Consider the following 24,746-nt stretch of genomic DNA (forward strand, 5'->3'; position numbering starts at 1 on the left):
ACCAATGAAATAATTTCCCACTGTGTTTATTCAGACTAAATGAAATATTTCAGAGTTTGTTCCGAGGAGAACAGGTTTAGTGTCTGGAATTCAATAATCGGGAATCTTTTTTTCAGTCAATTCAGTCTTGAAGGTTAACCATTTTTAATGGAGCCGTCTATTTTCGCAATGTTTTCCAGGCCTGTACTCCAGACCATATCTTTTCCTTTTCTATCCTGCTTTTAAAGTGCTCCAGGACTCTATGTGACGGGTGCTACAAAAATGCAAGATGTTTTGTTGTTGTTTATTGTTTGATCCTCACTCACTTCAGTCCACTATCAGTAGTTGAACTTTCAGCCAAGTATATCCCTGACCTCAATGGATTCTCTTCCAAAACCACTTCAATACTAAGTAGTTCCATTAGATGTAGCACCTATTACGTTGAGAATATCTCAAAGTTCTTCACAACATTTCTGGGGGTTGTAGTGACTGTGCATTTGTAGGCGAATATAGGGCAGACAATTTTTGCAAAGCAATGTCCAACAAACAATCATGATAACTTTACTTTACTTGGGGGATGGTTGGTCAGGACACCGGAGAAGCTCCGTTCTCTTTTCAAATAGTGTCTTGGACCTTTAACGTTCACCTGAACAAGCAGACAATAGCTTGGTTTAATGGCTCATCTGAAGGTTGGCATTTAACAGCTTGATGTTGTGAAGATGGTCATGGTAGGTATTCTGTAAGGATAGGTGAGATGGACTGAAGGACCTTCTTCATCCAAACTAATCTTGTGATGTTGTGACCTCTGAGCACCCAGCAGTGCAATGGAGTATCAGCTTAGGATATGAGCTGAAAGCTACTTGGTCTAACTAACACTCTCTCTGCTGTCAAAAACACTACTACAAATCATATATTTTGTGGGTCTGCCTTTGGACAACAATTTTCAATCTGTTAATTTCCTGTTTGGTGTCAAGCACTACATTTGTCAAATTTGAGCTGCTCATTTGTATGAAAGGGATCATATAAAGTTGTTTTCAAGTTTCTTTAACCTTGGTAATATATATGATAATCAGCATGATAATAATAATAAATGCTCCCTTCTCTTTGGAATTGTGTCATGACATAGATGTATTTAAGGGAAAGCTAGATAGGTACATGAGGGAGAAAGAAATAGAAGGTTATGCTTGAAGTCTTAGTTGAGGAAGGGCAGAAGGAGGCTCATGTGGAGCATAAACACCGACTTAGACCAGTTGGGCCGAATGGACTGTTTCTGTGACGTATATTCTAATGTATCTTAAATATCCATCTGAATAGATGAATGGGACCTTGGTTTAATGTCTTCTCTGAAGGACATCACCTGCAACAAGGCAGAGCAACCCAAGCACTGAGTTAGCCGAGACTGTGAGTTTAAAGTCGTGATGTGGGGCTTCACACAGAGGCACAAGTGTTGTCCACTAAGCCAGGCTGACTCCATAATAAATAACCATGATTTTATAGTCACCATGACTTTATATTTTGTTATTTGTTTCATTCCTTTGGAATATGGATATGAATAGAATTTCCATAAAATATAGATGAAGGATTACATGTAGATTATTGTCTCAAAGGGCAAACCTTTTTCCGATATTAAATTTTCGCAAAGCCCTTTTAACAATCATTTTAAGTTAAAGTTAGCCAAAACCACATGAACGGCTGGAATTTTTGAATACCAAACACGAGAAATGTGATTTTCTTAACTTTCATAAATCCGACACAGGCAATGAGGAGGCACCTTCAATAATGAGCATTACATGCTGTTAAACTACCTTTATGACCCAATTTAGAAGTATAAAAGTGAGACGTTTGTGAATCAAGCTGTGGAGTGAGAAATTATTGCACGCAATGGGTGAGTTGCAAAGTCCTAAAAGGCATTGTTGTGAGGAGCCCTGCATAAATTGTGCAGATACATCAGTGCAGTGCCAGGATGTTTTTGGTAGGACGGACATACTGGAGCCCCTAAGGTATAGGATTATTTATAATGCTTATTAGCACCGCAGCACATTAGTGACCAAAAGTTCTATAGCTCATGGCTGGCATTTCTTCAGCACTTCCTAAATCAAAGCCCCAGTGGCCTGGTGGGTAAAGGAACGTCACACTGCTAAGCCATAACTAACTAAGCCATATAGTTACAGTTCGGAAAGTTCAGTCTGCTCTTGATCGCTGTCCAAAAACTCCTGCTGAAAGTGGTCGTCAGGTGAGGACAACAGCAAATTACATTTGTATTGCGCCTTTCACATCGGGAGGACAATCCCAAGGCCCTGGACAGTCAAGGATCTGCACCCGAGTTGGGGGTTGGGATCAGGAGGGGGTAGGAAGGTGATCGATGGCACGGTCAAAGAGGAAGGTCTTGAAACAGGACTTGAAGAAAGACCATCGATGGTGGGGCGGGCAAGGCTGGGGACGTGGAGCAGGCCGAAGCCTGCTGCGAACTGCATCAGACCAAGCGTTCCGGGATGCTACCCGAGTGAAGGGCGCTATATAAAGACAAGTTATTGTGAGATTCCAGGTGGTTGAATCGCTTGCCAAAATTCATTATCAAAGCACACAATACATAATGGTTACTGGGCACAGTCTTGGAGGGAGTTATAACTTTGACCCTGTGTGGTGTTGAGTTAAAAATAAATAAGATCCTCCCTTCTTGAATTCTGCTTCACTGGAGAATGTCTACAATGACAAATCTCAGACATTATCCCCCCAAAAGTACATATGTTTCTGATCAAATCCAGGAGATTATATCTGTGAAGGCGCTCAGAGTGATTACTGTGCACTGGTTATCAATTATTCTGTCATGTAGAACACTACACAGCAGACTTCAGTCATAACCTGTTACCACTAACACCACCATGTGCTTTGTAAAGACACATTCCTTATGTTGCTTCACTGGAAGGGCTGACAGAATCAACACAAGAGTGAGGACAATTGATTTCTTGTTGGTAATAATTTCCTTCAATATAGCATTCCCCACAAAATATACAGTCAATTCACTTTACAGTATATTTTGTGAAGTGCTTTGGGACGTCTCGAAGATGTGATAAGGAGCTATATCAAATCCAAGAATTATTATTATTATTTTCCTTCAAATTAATTTAATAATAATAATTCTTGCATTTGATATAGTGCCTTATCAACAACAACAACTTGGATTTATATTGCGCCCTCCACACCGGACGGCGTCTCAGAGCGCTTCACAGTAACGAATCCCGGGGCCGAGCCAAGGGGAGGGGGAGGAAGGTGACCAAAGGTGTGGTCGAAAAGAAAGGTCTTCAGAAAGGACCTGAAAGTAGGAAGAGAGGGGGCGAGGCAAAGGGAGTGAGGAAGGGGGTTCCAGAGCCTCGGGGCATAGCGGCTGAAGGCACGGCCACCGAGGGTGGAGCGGAGGACTCGGGGGACGAGGAGGAGGCCAGACACGGAGGATCGAAGGCAACGGGTACTGTTTTGAGGAGAGAGGAGGTCAGAGTGGTAGTGGGGATGCAGAGGAGTGGAGGGATTTGAATACAAGGGTTAGGATCTTGAAATTGATCCTCTCTGGGACAGGCAGCCAGTGCAGTCTGGCAAGGATTGGGGTAATCGGGTAGCGGAGTTTCGTGCGTTGAGAATGCGGGCGGCAGAGTTTTGGATGATTTGTATTTTACGGATGGTGGTGGATGGGGGATCGGCGAGGAGGGCATTAGAATAGTCCAGCCGAGAGGTGACAAAGGTATGGACCAGGGTTTCAGCGATCAGGGTTATCACGCCTTAACAGCATTGCTGAGGGCTAGTATATTGACTTTATAATTGAAAGCTGCTTATCTAGTAGCTGACGGAAAGTGAAGAGCTCCTTTCCGTGACTGACAATCAATGCTGGAAGGTTGCAGGCATGAACTAACTGAGTTAATTGGGCAGTAGATGGGATGCTCCACATAATCTCATTGTTCCTGTTCCTTACTCCTGTTCTGTCACCCAGATGTGTGGATGTCAAGTGAAGACAGGCTTAGAGAGGGCTATGATGTGTTTGAAGGCAACCTGATTTAAATATTAAATAACAGCTATTTTAACTTAACAAAATGTGTTAAGCAGCTGACAGATTCCACCAAAGAAAATAACCTTTGGTTCATAAACGCACCAGACACCAAAGTAAAGAGGCAAATGGGCTTATATTCTTCTTTTATTAATAAGATATTAACACATTCTATCGCATTCAGTACATTGAAATTAGACCAATATCCTGTATGTGTTAATGGCTCTTAACAATACACTGCTGCTGGACATATGGACTTCCCTTTTTGTGGTGAATTGTCCATTTTTATCATTCTTTGGTCATCTTTTTATGACTAATACAACTGTGTTTTTACCTCTTGTTGAACGAAATGGAAAACTATTTCCCTTCTTATCAACTTTGAGCATTTCTTCCCAATTTATTTTAATGCTATGTCTAATGGTTCCTGTCTTCTGTTCCTTTATGCTAATAAATCCTCTCGTTTTCCAAGTCCAGGTGTTCTAAGAGGAGTATTTCAGATGTTGGCCTTTGGCTGCCAATTCCCTTACTTATTGGCACGCACATTTTTTAAATCATCATTTGATATCTTTTATATATTTTGAGCATGAGCAGTGATTTATTGAACATTATTTGATTTTCTACATGTTATCTTTCAATATTTTCAAGCTGGATTTGTAAGTCGTCAATTTGATGTGGTGCCTCCCGACGTCCTCCCGACGTGAAAGGCGCTCTATAAATGGAATCTTGTTGTTGTTGTTGCCTGTAATGTTTTAATGTCCCACAGCACTTTGCAGAGAATTGCTGTCCAGTGCTGTGATTGTTTATTTGTAAGTAAATGTAGCAGTCAATTTGCAAACAGCAATGTCCCACAAACAACCATGAGCGAACGACCTGAAGGATTGCTGGCCAAGACACTGGAAGAAACTCACTGTTCTTTTTGAATAGTAATGTGATCTAGAACATCTATCAGATGGGGCCTTGACTTAACCACACATCGGATCTACAGCACCTCCGATAATACAGCACTCCTCACCCAGCACTGCATTGGAGTGTCAGTCTAGTCTGTTAGCTTAAAAATTCTCATCTCTTGCATGAAATCCACAATCTTCTCCCTTTAACCCATTCCAACTCTTGTCTGCCCAGCTGCCATCTTTTCCTCCCTCCCTTCCCTCCCCACTAATCAATGTTGTTAACTTTTCCCTCTCCCGTAGCATGACTTCCCTTTCAAAACCAACATTTTGCCCTCTTAAAAAAAATCACACACTTGACCCTCCAAATTCTTCAGTTATCATTCCATCTAAAACCTGTTCTTCCTTATGCATGACTGCCTTCCAGATTTTCTCTCTTCTTTTTGATTTTCTGTATGAATCCATCCAAGAAGGGTTGCACCCTGTCCGGAGTCTCAAGATAACCTTGGTCACTAACGACATCCTCTCTATCTAAGACCAAAACTCTCTGTTCCTCTCAATCTCTCTGCCACTTTTGACACTGTTGACCAATTTGTCTTTTTCCACCATCTGTAGTACATCTCCACAACTCTGTGTTTCTGGTTTCACTCCTACCTGTCCTGGCATCTCCTCAAATGGCTTTTCTTCATGCCAACAGTCATACGTGGTGTTCCTCAGGGCTCTGTCCTTGTCCTTTACATTCATCATCTACATGCTGTCTCTTCGTATCATCTACAGGATATGTGTGTGTGGCTATATGTTTGCTCTCCTTCCTGTTTTCACCCCTAACTCCAAGACTATTGTGTTCTGACAGACTGGTTGTCAGACATCAAATCCTGAATGAGCCATTACATTTTCCAATTTAAGGTCAAGAAAACTGAGGCTGTCCTACTTAGTTCCTATCAACACTTCTTCACCTCAGGCTCTGACAGTATTGAACTTTCCAGTTCTTCACTGTGGCTCACAGAGCCAGTAATGAATCTCAACGTTAGTTTGACTCTCTCTCTGTGGAGTCCTGTAGCTCAGTGGTTAGAGCACCTAGAGACCTGGGTTCGGTTCCTGGCAGGGTGAAATGTTGGGCAAGTTTCCTTACTCCACATGCCTCTGTTTTCCTAGCAGCAAGTAGGAACTCAGTTGTTAGTCAATTGGCCGATCGCTTTTCCGGGGGTAATAATGCCTTCCAAAATAATAATAATTTGGTCAGTCAATCCACGACTGTTTGTGCGCAATTGTCTGCTGCATTTTCACCCACAAAATATACAGTCAATTCACTTTACAGTATATTCTGTGAAGCACTTTGAGATATCTTGAAGACATGATAATGCGCTATATCAAATGCAAGGATTATTATGTTATTATTATTATCTCTTCTTTAAATCTTTCATCCTGCATTTGACTATGTCTATTTTTACTTAATTTCCACATCACTGTCCATCTCTGTCAATACCTCACTCCCAATGCAACTTTCACACAGCCTTTGTCACCTCCAGACTCAACTTCTTCAATTCCTTGCTCACTGGTCTCCTCAGGTCTACCCTCCACAAGATCCAGATTATCCCGAACTCTGCAACTTATCTCTCCCAACCAATCTCTCTATCCTGACCCGACTCCATTGGATCCCCATCCCTTAGTGGATCAATTTTCCCCGACTGGCCCCTTCCACTTAATTACCTCTGACCTCCTCCATGTAGCCTGCCTAATCCACCCTACCATTACTATATAAGCTTTCAGCCACTTTGCGCCATTCTCTAGTACTCTCTTCTGAAATCCCTCTGACTCAACCATTCCCTATCTACTTTCAAAACCAGTTTTGAAAGGAGCTAAGGGAGACATTTAGGCACAGGGACTGTGGGATGGAGTTCCAAAGAGTGGGGGGCTGAGAGGCTAAAGGCCCCCAATGATCGGCCAGGCTGGACGGGGGACACGGTACAGGCTGGAAGCCCACTAAGTGGAGGGAATGGACAGGTCTTTGTGGAGTTAGCAAGACACAGAGGTAGGGAGGAGCAAGGCCATGGACAGCTTTGAAGGCAAGGATTAGGATTTTGAACACTATCCTCTGGGAGATGACAGTGGACCGGGCGAGGATGGGTGTGATAGGGTCATGGAGCCCGGTGCAAGAAAGCAGATAGGAAAAGATTGAGGCAGGGGGAATTCAGAAGTGAATTCTAACAATAATTCTTCTAACTTCCTCTTTAACTCCTACAGTATCGAACCTGATTTAAGTTCCTTGTACCACTTTTCCAATCAGTGGGCATAACCTTTCACTGTTTATCCTGTCAAAGCTGTTTTTGTACAAAAAGACACCTATTAGATTCCCTTTTAATCTTCTCTTTGTTTTGGTGGAAAAAGAAAATGTTCTGAATCTTTCCTCCTACTATAAACTTTGTGTCTCTTGCATTATTTGCATATACGTATGCTGTACCTTTTCCAAGTTCTGAGCAATTATGCGTAATTACCAAAAAAAACTTATTTAAATTAAATTGTCATTTCAGTACTAGGGGGCACAGACAAAAACATTAACCAGCTTCAAGCAAGAGTAGAGATTAGAAAAATTTCCTATCAAGCAGTTGGTACATAGAATTAACCTATATTGAAAAGTATTCCTTTATTTTCCAGAAAAGATGCACATATTGTAACTATCTTATATAGAACATAATTGAAGATTAAAACCATAAGTAGACATAAACGATTGAATACTCTTTGGAACACAAAGGAATTTTGTATATGATGGGTAATGGAAATGCTTTATTTGGAAAGCAACCAGACCCAGTTGAATAAATATACATTGTAAAGTTGAACGCTGGAGCTAACTTCATTTACCTTTGGGACTGGAGAGAAAGTTGGCAGAACTTTCATCTAAAAAAATAAAAGCTGTATGTCTTTCCAAAGGTCTTCTATTTTTTCTCCCAAATGATAGCACTCCTGGTCTGGCTTTCTCTGGCTGAGATGTAGTTCCTTGGGTGTTGGTTGCCTTCTGAACCTCATAAATGGCCATCATTCATGTGTGAACTTTGTCAGTGAGTGTCAGCAGGCCCCTCACCTATAAAGAGCATTACAAAACATACAGTCAATTCACTTTACAGTATTTTCTGTGAAGTGCTTTGAGACATTTAAACATGATAAGACCCTATATCAAATGTAAGGATTATTATTACAGCTGAACCTGACCTCTCCTCACCTGGTTATAACACACCCATACTCCAGTAGAGGGATCAGGAGTAGGAACTTAGATGAATTCCGCTTCTTAATCCTGGGGAACTCAATTCTAGATGTAGCTCTGGTTGAGATCAGCAAACTCTGCAGTGGCTGGGATTCAAACCAGCAAACTTGTGGTTCATAGGTTATAGCTCCATCTATTACACCACTGGGGCTGCCATCAGAACTTTACTACCGATTACGTACATTACATACAGATTCAGTGCATTTGGAAGAGATCTTGGCTCTAAAACAATATAGAAGAGGTCAATGAATATGACCCCCAGTGTCATAGGAAAGAATTATGAAGAATGAGTAACAATAATCCTTACATTTAATATAGTGCATTTCATGTTGGGAGGATGTCGCAAAGCACTTCACAGGATATACGGTAAAGTCGAGTGACTGTGTGTTTTGTGGACAATCACAGCAGCCAAGTTGCACACAGCCATTTTCCAAGAACAGTCATGAAGTGAATGGCTAATTTTATTTAGAGGATACTTGGCCAGGAAACCGAGAGAGAAACTCCCATTCTCCCATGGGATCTTTAGCGTCCCGTCTGCCTGTTTAGAGAACAGGCAGACGGGACCTCGGTTTAATCCATTTTCTGAACGACTTGGCCTCCAACAATGCAGCAGACCCTCATCACTGGATTGGTGTGTCAGTTTAGACTATAACCCGATAGTCCCGACGTGGAGCTGAAACATAACCTGCTGAATCATAGGTGAGAATGCTACCAACAGGGATCGGCTGACATACCTGACTAGATAAGCTTTGTGGGATAAAGAAAATATTGGAGTCCTGTAGCTCAGTGGTTAGAGCACTCGCTTTGCAAGCGAGAGATCTGGCTTTGATTCCCACAGGGTAAAACTTTGAGCAAGTTTCCTTACTCCACATGCCTGATAATAATCCCTCAAAAAAAAATTGGTCACTTCAATCCACGACTATTTGGATTGTACTGTGCGCAATTGGCTGCCTCGTTTCACCCACAAAATATGCAGTCATTAACTTTACAGTCTATTCTGTGAAGTGCTTTGAGACGTCTAGAAGACATGAAAAGTGCTATATCAAATGCAAGGATTATTATTAAAGATTCCCAGACAGAGAGGGAGAGAAAAGGCACAAGGACACATGGAGACAAATAGAAGACAGAGGCTCATTCACAAAGTATATGTACTCTCTTTATTAAATGCTCTCTGTGGGGTCCTGTAGCATAGTGATTAGCACACTCTCCTCCCAAGTGAGGCACCGGGTTTGATTCCAGGGCAGGGCAAAACCTTAGACAAGTTTTTTTTATTTTACACGCCTCTGTTTACCTAGCAATAACTAGGAACAATATAAGTCAATTGCTGGATCACTTTCTCGGGGTAATATTCCTTTCCCCACAAAAAAATGGGCTAATCGATCAATGACTGTTTGTGGGACGTTACTGTGTACAATTGGCTGCTACGCTTTGCCCACAAAAATACAGTCAATCCACTTTATAATATATTTTGTGAAGTGCCTTGAGACATCTCAATGATGTGATAAGGTCTATATCAAATGCAAATTATTATTATTGTTGCTTCTGTAGACCTTCATTCTCGATTAGCCATCCTGGGATGGGTCACTTTACTAGTTTTATGTATCTGCCATTCATCAAACCTCAAGGCGGGAGGTAGATAACAGGTAACCAATACAAAGAACTGATATGTTTTATAGTAAGTATAACATTTACCTATCCGTGTTTTGGCTTACAGGGTTAACAACATGTCTACACCTCCAAGTTTTGATCAAGAGCTAGATAGACTGGTCAACAAGTGTATGTTGCGCTTGAGATGTGTGATTGTGAAACAATTCACAGTGAAGCCCAACTTCTAAGACAAATTGTTTCAATGTTCTGTATTAAAAAAAATCACAAAGCATTAATTCAACAGGGGTGGGTTGGGAATGGAAATAGATGGGAATATTCCGAAGGGAAATATACAATGTGTTTTGGCAATACCTTTCCATTTTGTTGGCCTGGAAATTGCCATTGACTTTTCCCAAGGTAACTGAGTTTCTTTGGCAAATATACAGCAGATATGTCAATCTTTTGCACCGAGAGAAGATAGTAACATTGGGAAGTCTCGAAGGCCATATTGCCAGAAGTAGAAACACATTTCTAAATAAAATGTGTAAAGAGGAATAAAATAATAAATAATCCTTGCATTTGATATAGTGCTTTAACACGTCGTTGAAGTGCTTCGCAGAATATAATGTAAAATTAATTGACTGTATATGCTGTGGGCAATAGTATGACAGATACAGGTAGTATATAATAATAAATAGTATGACAGAGACAGGTAATTACAGTACAGATACTGTGATTGTATTATTGAAAAAAGTAAACCTTTCCAAATCTGTCAAACTTTTAATATGCAAACAAATACTTCAAATTGTTCCCATTCCGGTCCTTGCAACATTTGAGCAGTTTTTCTGAATGTATTCTCAATCACACAAAGTTCATTATAATAGACAGTACTCATTATTCTGTCATTAGAAGAGTCTCAAAAGAACATTCATCCTTCACCCAATATTGCTGAAGTTATGGTTTAGAATACCACACAAAGTAGAAAATCTGTTAACCTGTTAGAATTGATCACTTTGGAAATCATGTTGTTTCTTTACTTAGTGGAGTTTTAAAAATGTACATCCATGCAATTTGTGTCTTGCAAATAATACTGAGAAAGTCACAATGATTGACCTTCATTGTGTTTTTTTTTGGCTTTCCTCCCCACCGCTCCTTAATAATAAAATAATAACCCATGCTTTTGACATAACGCTTTTCACGTCTTCTTGACATCTCAAAGCGCTTCACAGAATAGACTGTAAAGTGAATTGACCGTATATTTGTGGGCGAAACGCGGCAGCCAATTGTACACAGCAATGTCCCACAAACAGCCATGGATTGAAAATGACCAATTTATTATTGTTTTGTTTTTACAAACTAGTGACTCACACTAATGTTTTGTTCCACAGGTAGCAGCAGAAATCTTTGGTATTTGGTATTAAGTGCCAACTCTTCAGTATCAATATCAATAGTCTGCTCAGCTTTGGGGGGAGTGGACAACATTACAGTCAATCTTAATTGTGCATACACTCATTCACTGGCAGATTTTGAATGGCTTTACAAATTTTGTTTCTTTCCTTCAATACAATCATGGTACGTTTTCTTCAATAGTTGGAAAGCCATCTGGATTATGTCTAGCAAGCAATTTTATAAATGCCACTCTAGCTGAGATTGGTTAATCTCAACAACAAATTACATTTACGTAGTGCTTTTCACATTGGGAGGACATCCCAAGGTGTTGTAAATTCCAATAATTCTTGCTTTCAATATAACACCTTATTACGGCGTTGAGTTGTCTCAAAGCGCTTCACAGACTATACTGTAAACTGAATTGACTGTTTATTTTATGGGAAAAATGCGGCAGTCGTGGATACACACATCAATGTCCCATAAACCTTCAATTCTTGCCCATGTGCAGCAGTGATCAAATTGCCAAAGTTGACGGATGGGACAGATTAGACTCAGATGACCACAAATTTATAGGACACAATGGTTCGTATACTACTGGGATAAGGGGGGAATGTTGTCTTTGGAAGAAGGAGGATAGGAGACATAAAAACATGAGAATGAATGATTATTCTGGGGTTTTGGTTCTAATGTGTGGAAGGAGCGATTATATAGTAGAAGTCACATTGGTGACACAAAGGTCTATCAGAGAGTTGGGTTATGGGATGAATGGCCTTTTTCTTATTTCAACTCTCAAGAACTAAATTCTGTCTTCCTAATTTTCTAAAATAACTTGCTGTGAAGATCGAACCATGATATTCAATGGACAACATCCATGCAGAAAAACAATTAACTAAAGCAACGGGACTCAACATAAATTAAGCAAAAATGCAATCACCATCTGGCATTGTCAGGCCAGAATGCCTTGATGATAATAGCAGATTGTTACAAAGAAGAGCTAAAATAATTTTGGTGTGTTTATAATATGACCGAGAAATGAATTAATCTATTCCCTTCTAACACATGGCAAAATCATCAAGCGATCACAGATCACACATAGCAAGGCTTGTTCTTTACTTTACATATGGTATTGCAGTTGGAAATTGCTCAGAAGCCCATTCAGCCGAATGATCATAAATTTATCTTATGTCAAGATTTAGCATTTTAACTATTCATTTTCATGTGCTAAAATAGTGCAAATATAGATATAAGCAAAAAAGTGTTGATAATTAAATTTTGAGCAATTGCATCTCTGCAAAGGAAGCAGATTGCAGGCTTTAGAGTGTCAGCGAATTTCTCAAAAGTGCCTTGACCAACAATTCCCCATATAAAACAGGTCATTTATTTGATGGCTGTTTGTAGGACACTGCTGTGGTGCCTACAATTTGCTTACAAACAGTTTTCCCACAAATACACAGTAAATCCTGTGAAGAGTTTTGAGATGTTTCGACAACATAATAAAGCACTGTATCAAATGCAAGGATTATTATTAGTACATAATTTTAATCCTGCAATCTGCTTCCAGTCCGGAGTTCCTGTGGTTCAATGAGAATTCTTATCAAGGAATACCATTCAGAAACACTGCAAAATGATCAGCTTTTCTTTGTCCATGTACAATAGTTGTGGATGTTAAATTGTAATAGAGAAAAGAATGAGATTTGAAATAACTTGTTTTATACAGACTTGTTAGAATATGGAATGGCACATAATAATCCTAATATCCTAATAATCCAAATAGGGACATGGGATCTTTAGTATCCATCTAAACATGCAGATGGGACCTTGGTTTAAAGTCTCATCCAAAGGACGGAATCTCCAACAATGCAGCACACCAGTGTCAGCATGGACTATATGGGTTCCACGTGCCAGAGTGGGGTTTGAACACACAAACTTCTGGCTCAGAGGCGAGAGTGGTACCAACCGAGGCACATTGACACATTGGCCTTTGCCACAAATTGCTGTTCAAGTGAAGTGCATCACAGCAATTTAAGGAGAATTGGATGAATGCTTGAGGGAAACATATTAAAAAGTATGAGGGAAGAGCAGCAGAATGGGATTAAATAGATAACTCCGGTGAAGCAGTTTGCATTAGTCATACAATCTATCCATTTCTACCATAGATCCTTATGGACCATAGTAATAGCCTTAAACCTACTTATAACATTTGAAAGCATTACAGGATTGCCAAATTATACAGAGACTTGGGGGTCTGTTTGTACTGTAGACACATCTCAAGTGGGAACAGAGTTCTGAATGAATAAAATAGCTTAACAGCTGCCAGAAAGGAGACGTTTCCACCTGTCTAGACGTGGATTCAAACCCACCTCAGAGGTAACAATGGAACACATCCAAACAATGTAGCTCCAAAATGGAAATGAATTACAAAAATACAGAAATGTGTTTGTGTTAACTCTCGAAAATGCTTCAGCTGGCGTTCAGTCATTAAGTTAATGGTTTTGACTCATTCCGTGAAACCGTTTTATCTTCGGGGATTCGGTTTCATTCAAATCCCTCATCACATAATAGAACTATGCTCTTCAAAGAAATGCCTGCTGTGGAGTTAGTGGTAGCAATACTGAATGGATATCCAGTTGTGGCTATAGCTACAGAATTAAAGAAAAATCTGTGTAAACTGCAAAGATGGAACAATAATCCAGCCTGTTTTACTCCTACCAAATTGTAGATTCACTCTAACACACGCTAGGTCTAATTTGCGGGATATATTAATCATGTGTATAGAAGGTGTTGCAGGTTTCTTCCATTATATAATTATGTGGGGAGAAATTCCACCTGGGTCTAGACTTATTCTATTAACGTAGCGTTTTTAGAGCATTCAGAATTTGATAATTTGTTAAAGAAAGGCTTCAATTTGAAGCCAGTTTTCTGTAAGTTCTTTTAAAAACTGTAAAAAAAAGACACCAAGTTTAAGATAATTTATCAAATTCTGGATACTCTAAAATGCTATAGGGTGTTCATAAAATCCTGTTATCCCATGTTTTCATTTTCTACAGTGCACTGCCCAACAACTGAAACATGTGGAAGAATGATGATAATTGTATTTAGAAGTAGCTAATTGTATTCAGTACAAGTATTTAACGATACTTAGACATTCAGCGGATCGGTGTGAGTGAGTGCCTTCATTTTCATGGCAGATAATAATCCATCACGAAGTTTGGTGTGACATCTTCCATAGCATGGATGGAGTGAGGAGGAAGTTACTGGTAACAAACATTATTACACTCAACTTACCTGCAACAGAGAATAAAAATTCATTGTAAGAAAACAACAGGGGGATAACAGGACTTTCACATTGGTGGGAAGCTCCAAAGCAATTATTGTACAGGCTGGGCACCTAAGCCAGAGTGGGATCGAGGTGGTGGGGAGGGGAAAGATGACTGAAATCATGATCAAAAAGGTATGTCTTGAGGTGGACCTTGAATGAGGTCCCTCAATTCCTCTGCCTCACCATCGTACTTTCAGCCATTAAGCCCAAACCTTTGCAACTCCCTGCCTCAATCGCTTCACATTGCTCCCTTTTTACAGGTCTTCAGATCATACCTGAAGACTTTCCACTTCAACTGTACCTGCAGTCACCTTCCCTATTTTGGTGTCAAACTACGCCATTGCTCAGTGCTCCGAGACATGTGAAGGGTGCTATTTAAGTTGTTGTTGAAGTGAGGAAGGGAACAGTTTGGAAGGACTCCAGGTTGGAGTTCCAGTGAGAGTGGGAAGGAGCAGAAAGACTGAAAGCGTGCCTGCCAATGGTAGGGTTGGCAGGGGACATGAAGCACCATTTTGTCTTAACATTTAATTTGACTTGAATTTAAGATTCTTTAATACACAATTCTGTAAAAACTCAAATCTTAAAGCTCTGTGGAATTCTGTTCCTCATTTCCATTTCATTGCTATTGGCAGAGTATAATCATGATCTAATGTACTCATGCAGTGAAGTGGAATAGATTCCTCTCCTCACCCCCCTGTGGTCCTGTTCTCTAAGTCTGCATCTGTTGAATACGGAAAAGGATAGTCATGCAAAGACTGTAATAAATTAATGGTGTACAGGTCAGTTAGCGTTTGCTTTAAGCTGAACCAGACTGAATCCATATGATCATAATTTAGAGGAAATATGGGGTATAAGGAATGCATGTTCTACTCTTGGCTTCTCTCTAAGCATATTCCATATGATGGCTAGGATTGAAATAATAAAACTAGTTACATCATAGACTAGCCCATTAATTATGGAAGTGCTGCCAAACTTTTTATTTTTCTATTAGCTATGGGGCCAGAAGTTCAAGACTGACTTGAAGTGTTCAAATGTTCTAATTTACTGTCTTCCCTGTTAAAGGAGACCCTTGCAGAAATTCCTTCGACTTCTATGAACACTGCCTGTAAAACACGACCATTCTTGAAGCAATAGCCCACACCTGTGAAAATAAATATGAGGGGTTTTGAAATGACGTTTATAAAACCCATAAACACTTGGTCTCAAGCCTCCCATACAGTTTAAGCGCTCCGAGACGTTGTCCGGCGTGAAGGGCGCTATAAAAATGCAAATTGTTTTTGTTGTTGCGGAGGTGCGTTGCTGGAGGTGCCATCCTTCAGATTACACTTTAAGCCAAGATTTGATGAGCTGCAGATTCTGAAAATCGTAATCTTTAACTTTTTAAAATCGTGACACTGACATTGGTTGATGCCACCTTTATGTAACCTGGCCAATCACTGAAATTACTACCAGAGCATGCAAACAGCTGTGTGAATCGTCAGTGCTCAACTGATGAAGGAAAAGAACATATGGTTATTATAGAATTTAATTACCCAGGCCCGGGTCACTGAAAAAACTGGGGTGGAAATGTCAACCTATAATGTGTGAATTATGTGTGGATTTCTGTAGCATATTGGTTAGAGCACTTGCCTTACAAGCAAAGAGGACTTAGGCAGAGTGAAACGTTAGGCGAGTTTCCTTGCTCCACATGCCTCTGTTCACTTAGCAGTAAGTAGGAACCCAGTTATTGTTTGATTGCTGGATTGCTCTTTCCAGGGGTAATAATCCTTTCAAAAATACATTTAAAAAAAATGTTAATCTGTTTACTCAATCCATGACTGCTGTGCATAATTGGGTGTCACATTTCACCCACAAAATATACATTCAATTCACTTTATAGTATATTCTATCATCCTTCCACATCATCAGTAGTGGACAATTCTTTAGCTACATTGCCCCTTACTCTCTTCCTCTGCTCTTCTGTTTTACTCCCTCTCCACCTGTCTTTAAACTCATTTTAAGAGCTTACCTCGCAACTATGTCTATCGTCCCGCTTCTCCTCTCTCGGAATAAAGCATTTTATTCCAGGCACAGGAAAAAGTTCCAGTGTAGGTGGCATACATGTAGCATTCTCAATCTAGTTTGGACACCAGTATGGTGATGGGTTTCCACAGGTCTCAAACACTCGGCTGACCAAACAGGAATTCTTTAAGAAATACCACCTGCACCAAATTATCTCGAACTCTCTCCAATGAAAATTCAGGAACTATTTTTAATTTGCTAAAAATGTATTTCTGGAAAACATTGGTTACCACATTATATTATATTTAAATATTACATTATATTAGCTCAACTAGTAAAACTTGTGACATGTATATGACTTGCAGAAATGTTTACAACAGCAACAGCAACAATAACAACAACTTGCATTTATATAGTGCCCTTCACCTGGGGTAGCGTCTTGGAGCACTTAACAATGGAGGAGCCTGATGCTGAGCCGGTGTTATATTTGTTTTGTAACTTGTTGGAACACGAACCAAACTACTCTGTTTCAATAACAGAAGTCACTGGGAACACTCAGCAGGTCAGGCAGCATCTATGGAGAAAGGAAAGTGAGTCAACGTTTTGGGTCCATGACCCTTCGTCAGAACTGGGGAGAGGCTTTTAAGGACAAACAGAGAGCAGGGAGGTAGGGCAAGGAACACAAAGGAGAAAATGGGGTAGAGGACAGGGGATGATGGGTTAAAGAGGTGTTAATGATGCAAAACCAAGGGGGGATTGCAACAAAGCAGGGTGTTAATAATGCAAACCAAATGGGGTAAAACTGTGCAACAAAATAGGCAGACCAGAGAGAGAAAAGGTGTGTCTGTGACCCAGATGATGTGGTAATGGTCACAGAAGAGGGGGAGGGGGAAGGTGAACTGTTATGGTCTGAAATTGTTGAAATCAATATTGAGGCCAGAGGACTGTAAGATCCCTAGTGAATAAATGAGCAGCTGTTCCTTGAGCTTGCACTGTCATCAATGTATCTGAGGAACAGGTCAGGGAGCGGACCTGAGTAGGTCCAGAAGAAAGAGTGTTCCAGTTGGCCAACAAACAGGCAGGCATAGACCATGTGGGTTCCCATAACAACATCTTTTCTTGGAGGAAGTCGTTGGAGTTGAAGTTGAAGCCAGGCAGAGGAGGGTGGTGGCGGACGGAGACTGGTTAGGCTGCTGTTCGAAGTGGAAGTGGAGGCCCCGCAGTTGGTCCTTGTGGGGTATGGAGATGTAGAGGGACTGAACATCTATTGTAAATAGAAGTACTCAGCTTTGCCTCTTTGGTGACTTCTCCAATACCCTCCTTGCTGGCCTCACTAGCCCTCAACAACACCGAGATTACCCAAAACTCTGCAGCCCACATTGTCACCTGCACCTTCACCGGGCTATATTGGCTTTCTGTTCCTCAGCAGATTGATTTTAAGATCCTTGTTTTAACTTTTAAATTCTTACTTGCCCTTGCCCCACCACATCTATGAGATCTTCTGCAATCTTCCTACCACCGACGCCCCAACACCTTTCCTTCACTGTGCTGACTCAGACCTACTTCATGTCCTCCATCACCCCCTGCACACTATCAGTAGGCAAGCTTTCAACCTCACTTTCTGGTTTCCTCTGCTTTTAAATAAACATTGAATAACCTACTCCTTTGACTGTGCCTTCAGCCATCTCCCTGCTACTCCTTTCTGTGATGCCATGTTTCTATGTGTAAAGTGCTATATAAGTATAAGTTACTGTTGGCAACCCAACTATCTTCCAGGGAGAGAGAGCCCAGACCATTTCTGACTCTGGGAAAATTACATGTGTAAATTACATATATATATATATATATATATATCAGTTTGGTTTGGATACTCTTAAGCATGGGTTTCCAAATTTGGTCGTTTTCCAGCAGAGTATTGGATAGTCATTTTCCTGTGTTGCTCCTTGCTTAGCGGTTGCATCGAATAATAATAATTACCATTGAAACCTAATAATCCTATGTTCCTTACTAAACCATGTGCTGCGGGGGAGGTGTTGTGTGTGTGCTTCATTTCTACCAAATAGCTTGATTCCAGGATGCTGTAGCTGACATTTGCTGTTGTGTAACAAAATGTTATGTAATTTCCACCACAGCATGATTGAAAACCACAGCACCATCATGCCACAACAATTAGAATGAAAATAATATTTGCATTCGATACATCCCCTTCATCTCAAATCTCTTCACAAGGTTTACTGGAGAGTGAAGTGAGTGAGTGCTTTGTAGGCAAATTCATTGAATTTACTGCAATTACCACCCAGTGAAATCAAACGTTCTCAACAGAACTTTATTTCAATGTGATGCATGGATTTTAGTGACAGCATCAGCATCCAAGGCTGCACTCTCCACCCGTCAAAGCCAGTCAGGAACCTCGGTGTTCTGTTCGACCCTGAGCTGTCCTCTCTTCCTCATATCCGTGCCACAACTGGCACCGCCTTCCATCACCTCCGGAACATCGCCAGACTACGGCACTACCTCACCCCTCACGCTACTGAAACTCTGGTCCACGCCTTTATCACCCCAAGGCTGGACTATGGGAACTCTCTCCTCGCCGGCCTTCCCGGCACCTCCCTCCACAAGCTGCAGGTCATTCAGAACTCTGCAGCTCGTGTACTGTCCCGCACCAGGCTTCGCGACCACATCACTCCTACCCTCGCTCGCCTCCACTGGCTCCCCATCCCCCAGAGGATCGAACTCAAGATCCTCATCCTCACCTACAAGGCCATTCACGACCTTGCTCCCTCCTACCTCTCTGACCTACTTTCCCCCTACTTACCTGCCCGTGCCCTCCGTTCCTCTGACTCCAGTCTGCTCCACATCCCCTGCCACAACCGCCCTACCATCGGTGGCCGGGCCTTCAGCCTCTCAGCCCCGAGGCTCTGGAACTCTATCCCCCAGTGCCTTCGCCGGTTCCTCCCTTTCCTCCTTCAAGGCTGGTCTCAAGACCCTTCTCTTTGACCGTGCCTTCAGCTCCCCTCTTGACTCTCTACCCCCTCCTCGCTCCCTCCCTTCCCTCCCCTCACCCTGACCATTTCCCCCCTGCTCGGGTCCTGACCCAAATGTACAGCACCTTGGGACATCCTCCCGACGTGAAAGGCGCTCTATAAATGGAATCTTGTTGTTGCTGTAGTCCCGCGAGACAAACCATCTCCTTTGAATGTGTCTATATGTTTACTCAGACCTGTCCGTTCACTCTGATCGCGCAGTGGCTCTGGCCTGCTCTATGTCCCCCGCCTGGCCTGCCCCACTATTGCAGTTGGGCCTTCAGCCGCTCTGTCCCTACCCTTTGGAATTCCATCTCACAGTGCCTTCGCCTCCTTCCTTGCCTCCTTCAAGGTCCATCTCAAGACCCTCCTCTTTGACTGTGCCTTTGGTCACCCTCCTACCCTTACCCTCCCTGCCCTCCACCCCTCCTGATTCCAACCCCAGTTCTGGTCCAAATCCCTGTCTGTCCAGCGCTTTGGGATGTCCTCCTGACGTGAAAGGTGCTATACAAATGTAATTTGTTGTTGTTGTTGTCCCCACCTGACAACCACTTTCCTGCAGGAGTTTCTGGACAGAGATCAAGAGCAGGAGCCCTGGCTGTTTTTCTCACTCCCTAACCCAAGGACACTGAGACCCACTCTCCATGGTGACTGGTTCTACATAAGCCAGGGTAAACAGCAAACACATTGGTGTGTGATGCTGTATTTTTAGAATTCTAGTGTAAAATGTAGTTTTACTTCTAATCCCTATCAAATCAAAGCTTGGGAAATTATCATAGTGAAGATGGAAAAATGCCACGTTTCATTATGTTCCATGTGTTAGATCATCCAAAACTCTGCAGCTCGTGTACTTTCACCCATCAGGCTCTGTGACCCCATCACTCCCATCACTCCCATCCTCGCCCGACTCCACTGGCTCCCCGTCCCCCAGAGGATCGAGTTCAAAATTCTCATTCTCACCTTTAAGGCCATCCATGGCCTTGCCCCCTCCTACCTCTCTGACCTGCTGACTCCCCACCAACCTGCCAAGTTTGTGGACTCCAGTGTTGGAAACAGTCAACACAGTCAACAAACAGTCGTGGATTGAGTGACCAAATTATTATTATTATTTTATTTATTATTTTAAAATTATCTCCAGAGAGCGATTCACAATCGACTAACAACTGGGTTCATACTTAGATCTACTTTGTAAGCAAGGTGGTAAACAGAGGAGTGTGGGTAAGGAAACTTGCCTAAGGTTTTGTCCTGCCCGGGAATCAAATCTGTGTCCTCTCACTTGATCTATTCTCGATCTATTTTAGATCTCTCATTGCTTAGACAGAAACAGCTTGGAAAAGAACATTCCTGACAATATTAAAACAATTGAAGATGCTACTGAGTAATGCATCAACAGAATACTGTTTATAGCCATGCATGAAGATGTGCAATTCAGCAGAGGAGCCAATGTATTAGAATTTGTATTGTGTAAAAATAATTTTCAAATAGCTTAAAGAGTGTTTCCTACAACTAATAATAAACCTTGTATTTGCTTTAGCACTTTGTGAAACATGTGGAGTCCTGTAGCTCAGTGGTTAGAGCACTCGCTTTGCAAGCGAGAGACCTGAGTTCAATTCCAGGCAGGTCAGGGCGAAACCTTGGGCAAGTTTCCTTACTCCACACAGAGCCTGATAATAATCCCTCCAAAACCAAAAACAATAATAAATTGGTCATTTTCAATCCACGACTGTTTGTGGGACATTGCTGTGCGCAATTGGCTGCCGCGTTCGCCCACAAATATACAGTCAATTCACTTTACAGTGTGTTCTGTGAAGCACTTTGGGACGTCCTCCCGACGTGAAAAGCGCTATATCAAATGCAAGGATTATTATTATTTCAAAGCACTTCACAGAATTTATTGTAGCGTGCAGTGACTTGTCTATTTTGTATGCGAATGCAGCTGTTAATTTAGTGCACAGAAAAATTGGGAGAAATTCCCTTCTCTTTACAAATACTGCTATAGGATCTTTAACATTGACCTAAAAGGCAGACAAGCCTGGTTTAATATCTTATCCAAAGGATGGCACTTCCAACAATACATCACTTCCAGGACTACATTGGAGTGTCATCCAAGACTCTCAAGCTCCAAGTCACGACATGGGACTTGAAGCATGACCTTCTGACTCAAGAGATGAGAATGCTACCAACTGAGTCAGGTTGATAACTAAAGAACAAAATAAAACTAAGAATTCATCTCTGAGGAAATATCTTTTAATGAATAATTGTTTCTCAAAAGAAATACAAAAAAAACAGAGCACCAAGTTAAGCAAATTGCTTTCCATAGATTTCAGGCAAGGCTAAGGTGGGGTCCTTTCCCCCAAAATAGTGCCATTAGAACATTTTAGGCAAAGCTCAAACCTGCGAGAGCAGAAATAGTAAGTCATTTAAAGGTTCAAAAAAGTTATAAAAAACATTTCAAAGTCAACTGACCCAATTTACAAAAACATATTTTGGACCAACCTAAATTTGTGCTTGTGAACTGGAAAGCTTTTTATTTCTTAATACAAAATAAATGGCCAAAAGTACACCCATATCATTAGATGGAGTTCTGGCAGCAATACATTTCTTTTTAAGCATGCAAAGGCACCATTTTCCATGCATTAGCAAGTTCCCTCCAGAAAATGGAAACACACAAACAGTTAATTTTTTTTGTAAGCAAAGCTGTTTAATTTGGAAAAAACACATTTGTATTTGCTATGTTTCTCAGCAAATTTATGCTGCTTAGATAGTCACACCTCTAAGGAAACCAAAGGATATGCATTTCATTCATTTATTTATTTTAACCCAGTGGATCAAGCGTTTTTACTGTTACTGGGTAAAAGTGATTGTTAAATGGCTTTTAAGCAGATGACTACATTTTACAATTCCCTGACTTGACGTTCAATACTAGCAATGAAAAGCATCCAGAATCAAACCTAAAATACACTAAATTCTGAATACAAATGTAGGAAAATGGTTTAGTTAAAATGTTTTGACCACTGACTTTTGCTGTTCCACATTCATTGTAAACTGATACGAGCTTGTAGGTATGACATGTGCAAATCCGACATCCTGTTAATTTGGGCTTGCTGGAGGTCAGGCCACATCATTAATTTCAACTGTTCTCATTTAGTTGTATGTCCTGCATTTTCAGGTAGAAAAAGTTTTAATTCCTTTTTCCAAGTACTTTTCTTCGAGAGGTGTTCTTTGTCGTTTGTCTTGCCTTCCTCGCTCCAACTTAATGAGAAAAATTACAAAAAGGAGGAATTTGGTTTAGAGCAGCCTGAAATTATTCTGTTATGTTGGGAAATTAATTACAAAAAGCATCAGCTTTTACAAAATATATCAGTACCTTTACCAATTCCTACTTTGCAGCATTCCAAGATTCTGCCTACGTGAAGGGCACTATATAAATGCAAGTTGTTGCGTTGTAATATTCAACAACAATTTTACATTATGTAGTGATTTTACACTGGGAGGACCCTTCAAACATTCAGGCATGATTTACTATTATTGTCAAATAAATTCATGGGCTCACAGATGTGACATTTATCAGCCTGTGTGTTTTGATAAGTTTCAAAGGTAAACGAGTTTGTATTCCCATCTCCTGTGTGTGCAAGAGACAATTCAAACCGGAACATAGAGGATCTGTTTTTCAGTTCTGTATCAATTGACACACCTTTACCTCACCTGAGCACTTTCATGCACAATGATAAAATTTGAGAAAATGACTAATGTTATTTGGGGAATTGTTGGCCACAACACTGGTAGAAACTCCCTTCTCTTTCTTGAAATATACAGTCAATTCACTTTACAGTATATTCTGTGAAGCGCTTTGGGACGTCTAGAAGACGTGAACAGCGCTATATCAAATGCAAGGATTATTATTATTATTATAATAGTGCTTTGGGATCTTTAACTTTCATCTGAACAGGTGGATGGGACCTCAGTCGTATCAGGCTGGGTTGTTTGTATTCAAAGTCCCGGCATGGGGGTGGAACCCACAACCTTCTGACGCAGAAGTGAAAGTGTTACTACCTGAGCCAGGCTGATATCTGTGAAGGCATAACCCCAGTGCATAATCACCTCAGTTTACAATAATCCTTGTGAATTCTCCTGACTAAAAGCTCCTATATCAAATGGAATTATTATTATTATTATTATTATCATTATCATCAACACATCAAATCTGTTATGAAATGTTGCAGATTCCACCCACCCCCCCCCGCCCCACCCAGTGAATGTCATTCATACCTGGTACTCTTCTGTGACGATAGGAAACTCTTTTTCCAGGTTCTTAAAATAAATAGATACAAGTAAATTTTACCCGGTTGATAAAACAAAGATACCTTTAAAATCTAAATCTCTTTCCAGATATTCATTCCTTTTTAAAACCTTGACCCTTCAGAACCTGCAGATGTTTTGGAAGCAAATTCAAGATGGAATTACGTATATATTAGATAAAGAAGACTTACATGAAGTGTATAACAGATAAAGAGCATTATCTGTTTATCTATTGTGGAACTGACCAGATGCAGTACAATGTTCTTTTTTGAGCTTGTACCTTCCTATGTTCATATGTATGGGATCAACATGGTTCTCAGCTGATCAACCAAGATAGTCAAGGTGATGGTCAGAGGCCCTGCTCTACTGTCATGAACATTATACGGAAGCAAACATTATATAAGCTAAGAGCTATGTGGTTCGAGAAAAGTTCCATCTCTTCTCTGATCTGAGCTGTCCTGAAATCTCCTCCAGTGCCCCATTAAACACTAACACATGCTAACACTTAATACACTCTCGCTGCTCCCATTTCATTTCCTGTATTTTATTCAGTGTGCCAACTGAGGGAATAAAATTGCAAATAGGTTGTAATTCATTGAGCGTGCACTTACGTGTTCTAAGTCGCCTGGTGATTTCTTCCGCATCTTCAAAATCTGGATTGCCATCAATGGTAATTTTGGTGAACTTTGAACTGCTGCTTCCTAAAGTAAGAATCGTTGCCAAAGTGTTGGTTCTCGGGTTATATTAGGTAGCGCTGATTTGGGGGACGGCACTGCACGAGGCTGCGCTTGTTTCAACATTAAAGAATTTAGATTTATTATTCAGAGCTCTGCGACATGTTTTTAAAGCATGGCCAAGAGAGCACACATTTGTCGGTTCTTCACCAGATGGTGGCCTACATAATCCTAACGCTAAATAAACAAACCAATTGAAAGTTAGGAGCCATTCCAGCAGCTGGAAGTAATAA

General features: G+C 40.9%; 1 protein-coding gene across 2 annotated transcripts in view; it reads right to left on the reverse strand.

Moving 5' to 3' along the window:
* Positions 1-21,711: 21,711 nt before the first annotated feature.
* Positions 21,712-24,746, reverse strand: part of LOC103177186 (periostin) — a 41,934-nt gene continuing 38,899 nt past the window's right edge. For both annotated transcript variants that reach the window (XM_007891237.2, XM_007891236.2), the window contains 3 exons: positions 24,391-24,480; positions 23,750-23,791; positions 21,712-22,732 (listed from right to left, as the gene is read on the reverse strand). In XM_007891237.2, the coding sequence (XP_007889428.2) occupies positions 22,662-22,732; positions 23,750-23,791; positions 24,391-24,480 (203 nt within the window). In that variant the 3' untranslated portion in view covers positions 21,712-22,661. The remainder of the gene's footprint in view (positions 22,733-23,749; positions 23,792-24,390; positions 24,481-24,746) is intronic.

Source organism: Callorhinchus milii, unplaced genomic scaffold, assembly GCF_018977255.1.
Source record: "Callorhinchus milii isolate IMCB2004 unplaced genomic scaffold, IMCB_Cmil_1.0 Scaffold4, whole genome shotgun sequence".
Lineage (NCBI taxonomy): Eukaryota > Metazoa > Chordata > Chondrichthyes > Chimaeriformes > Callorhinchidae > Callorhinchus > Callorhinchus milii.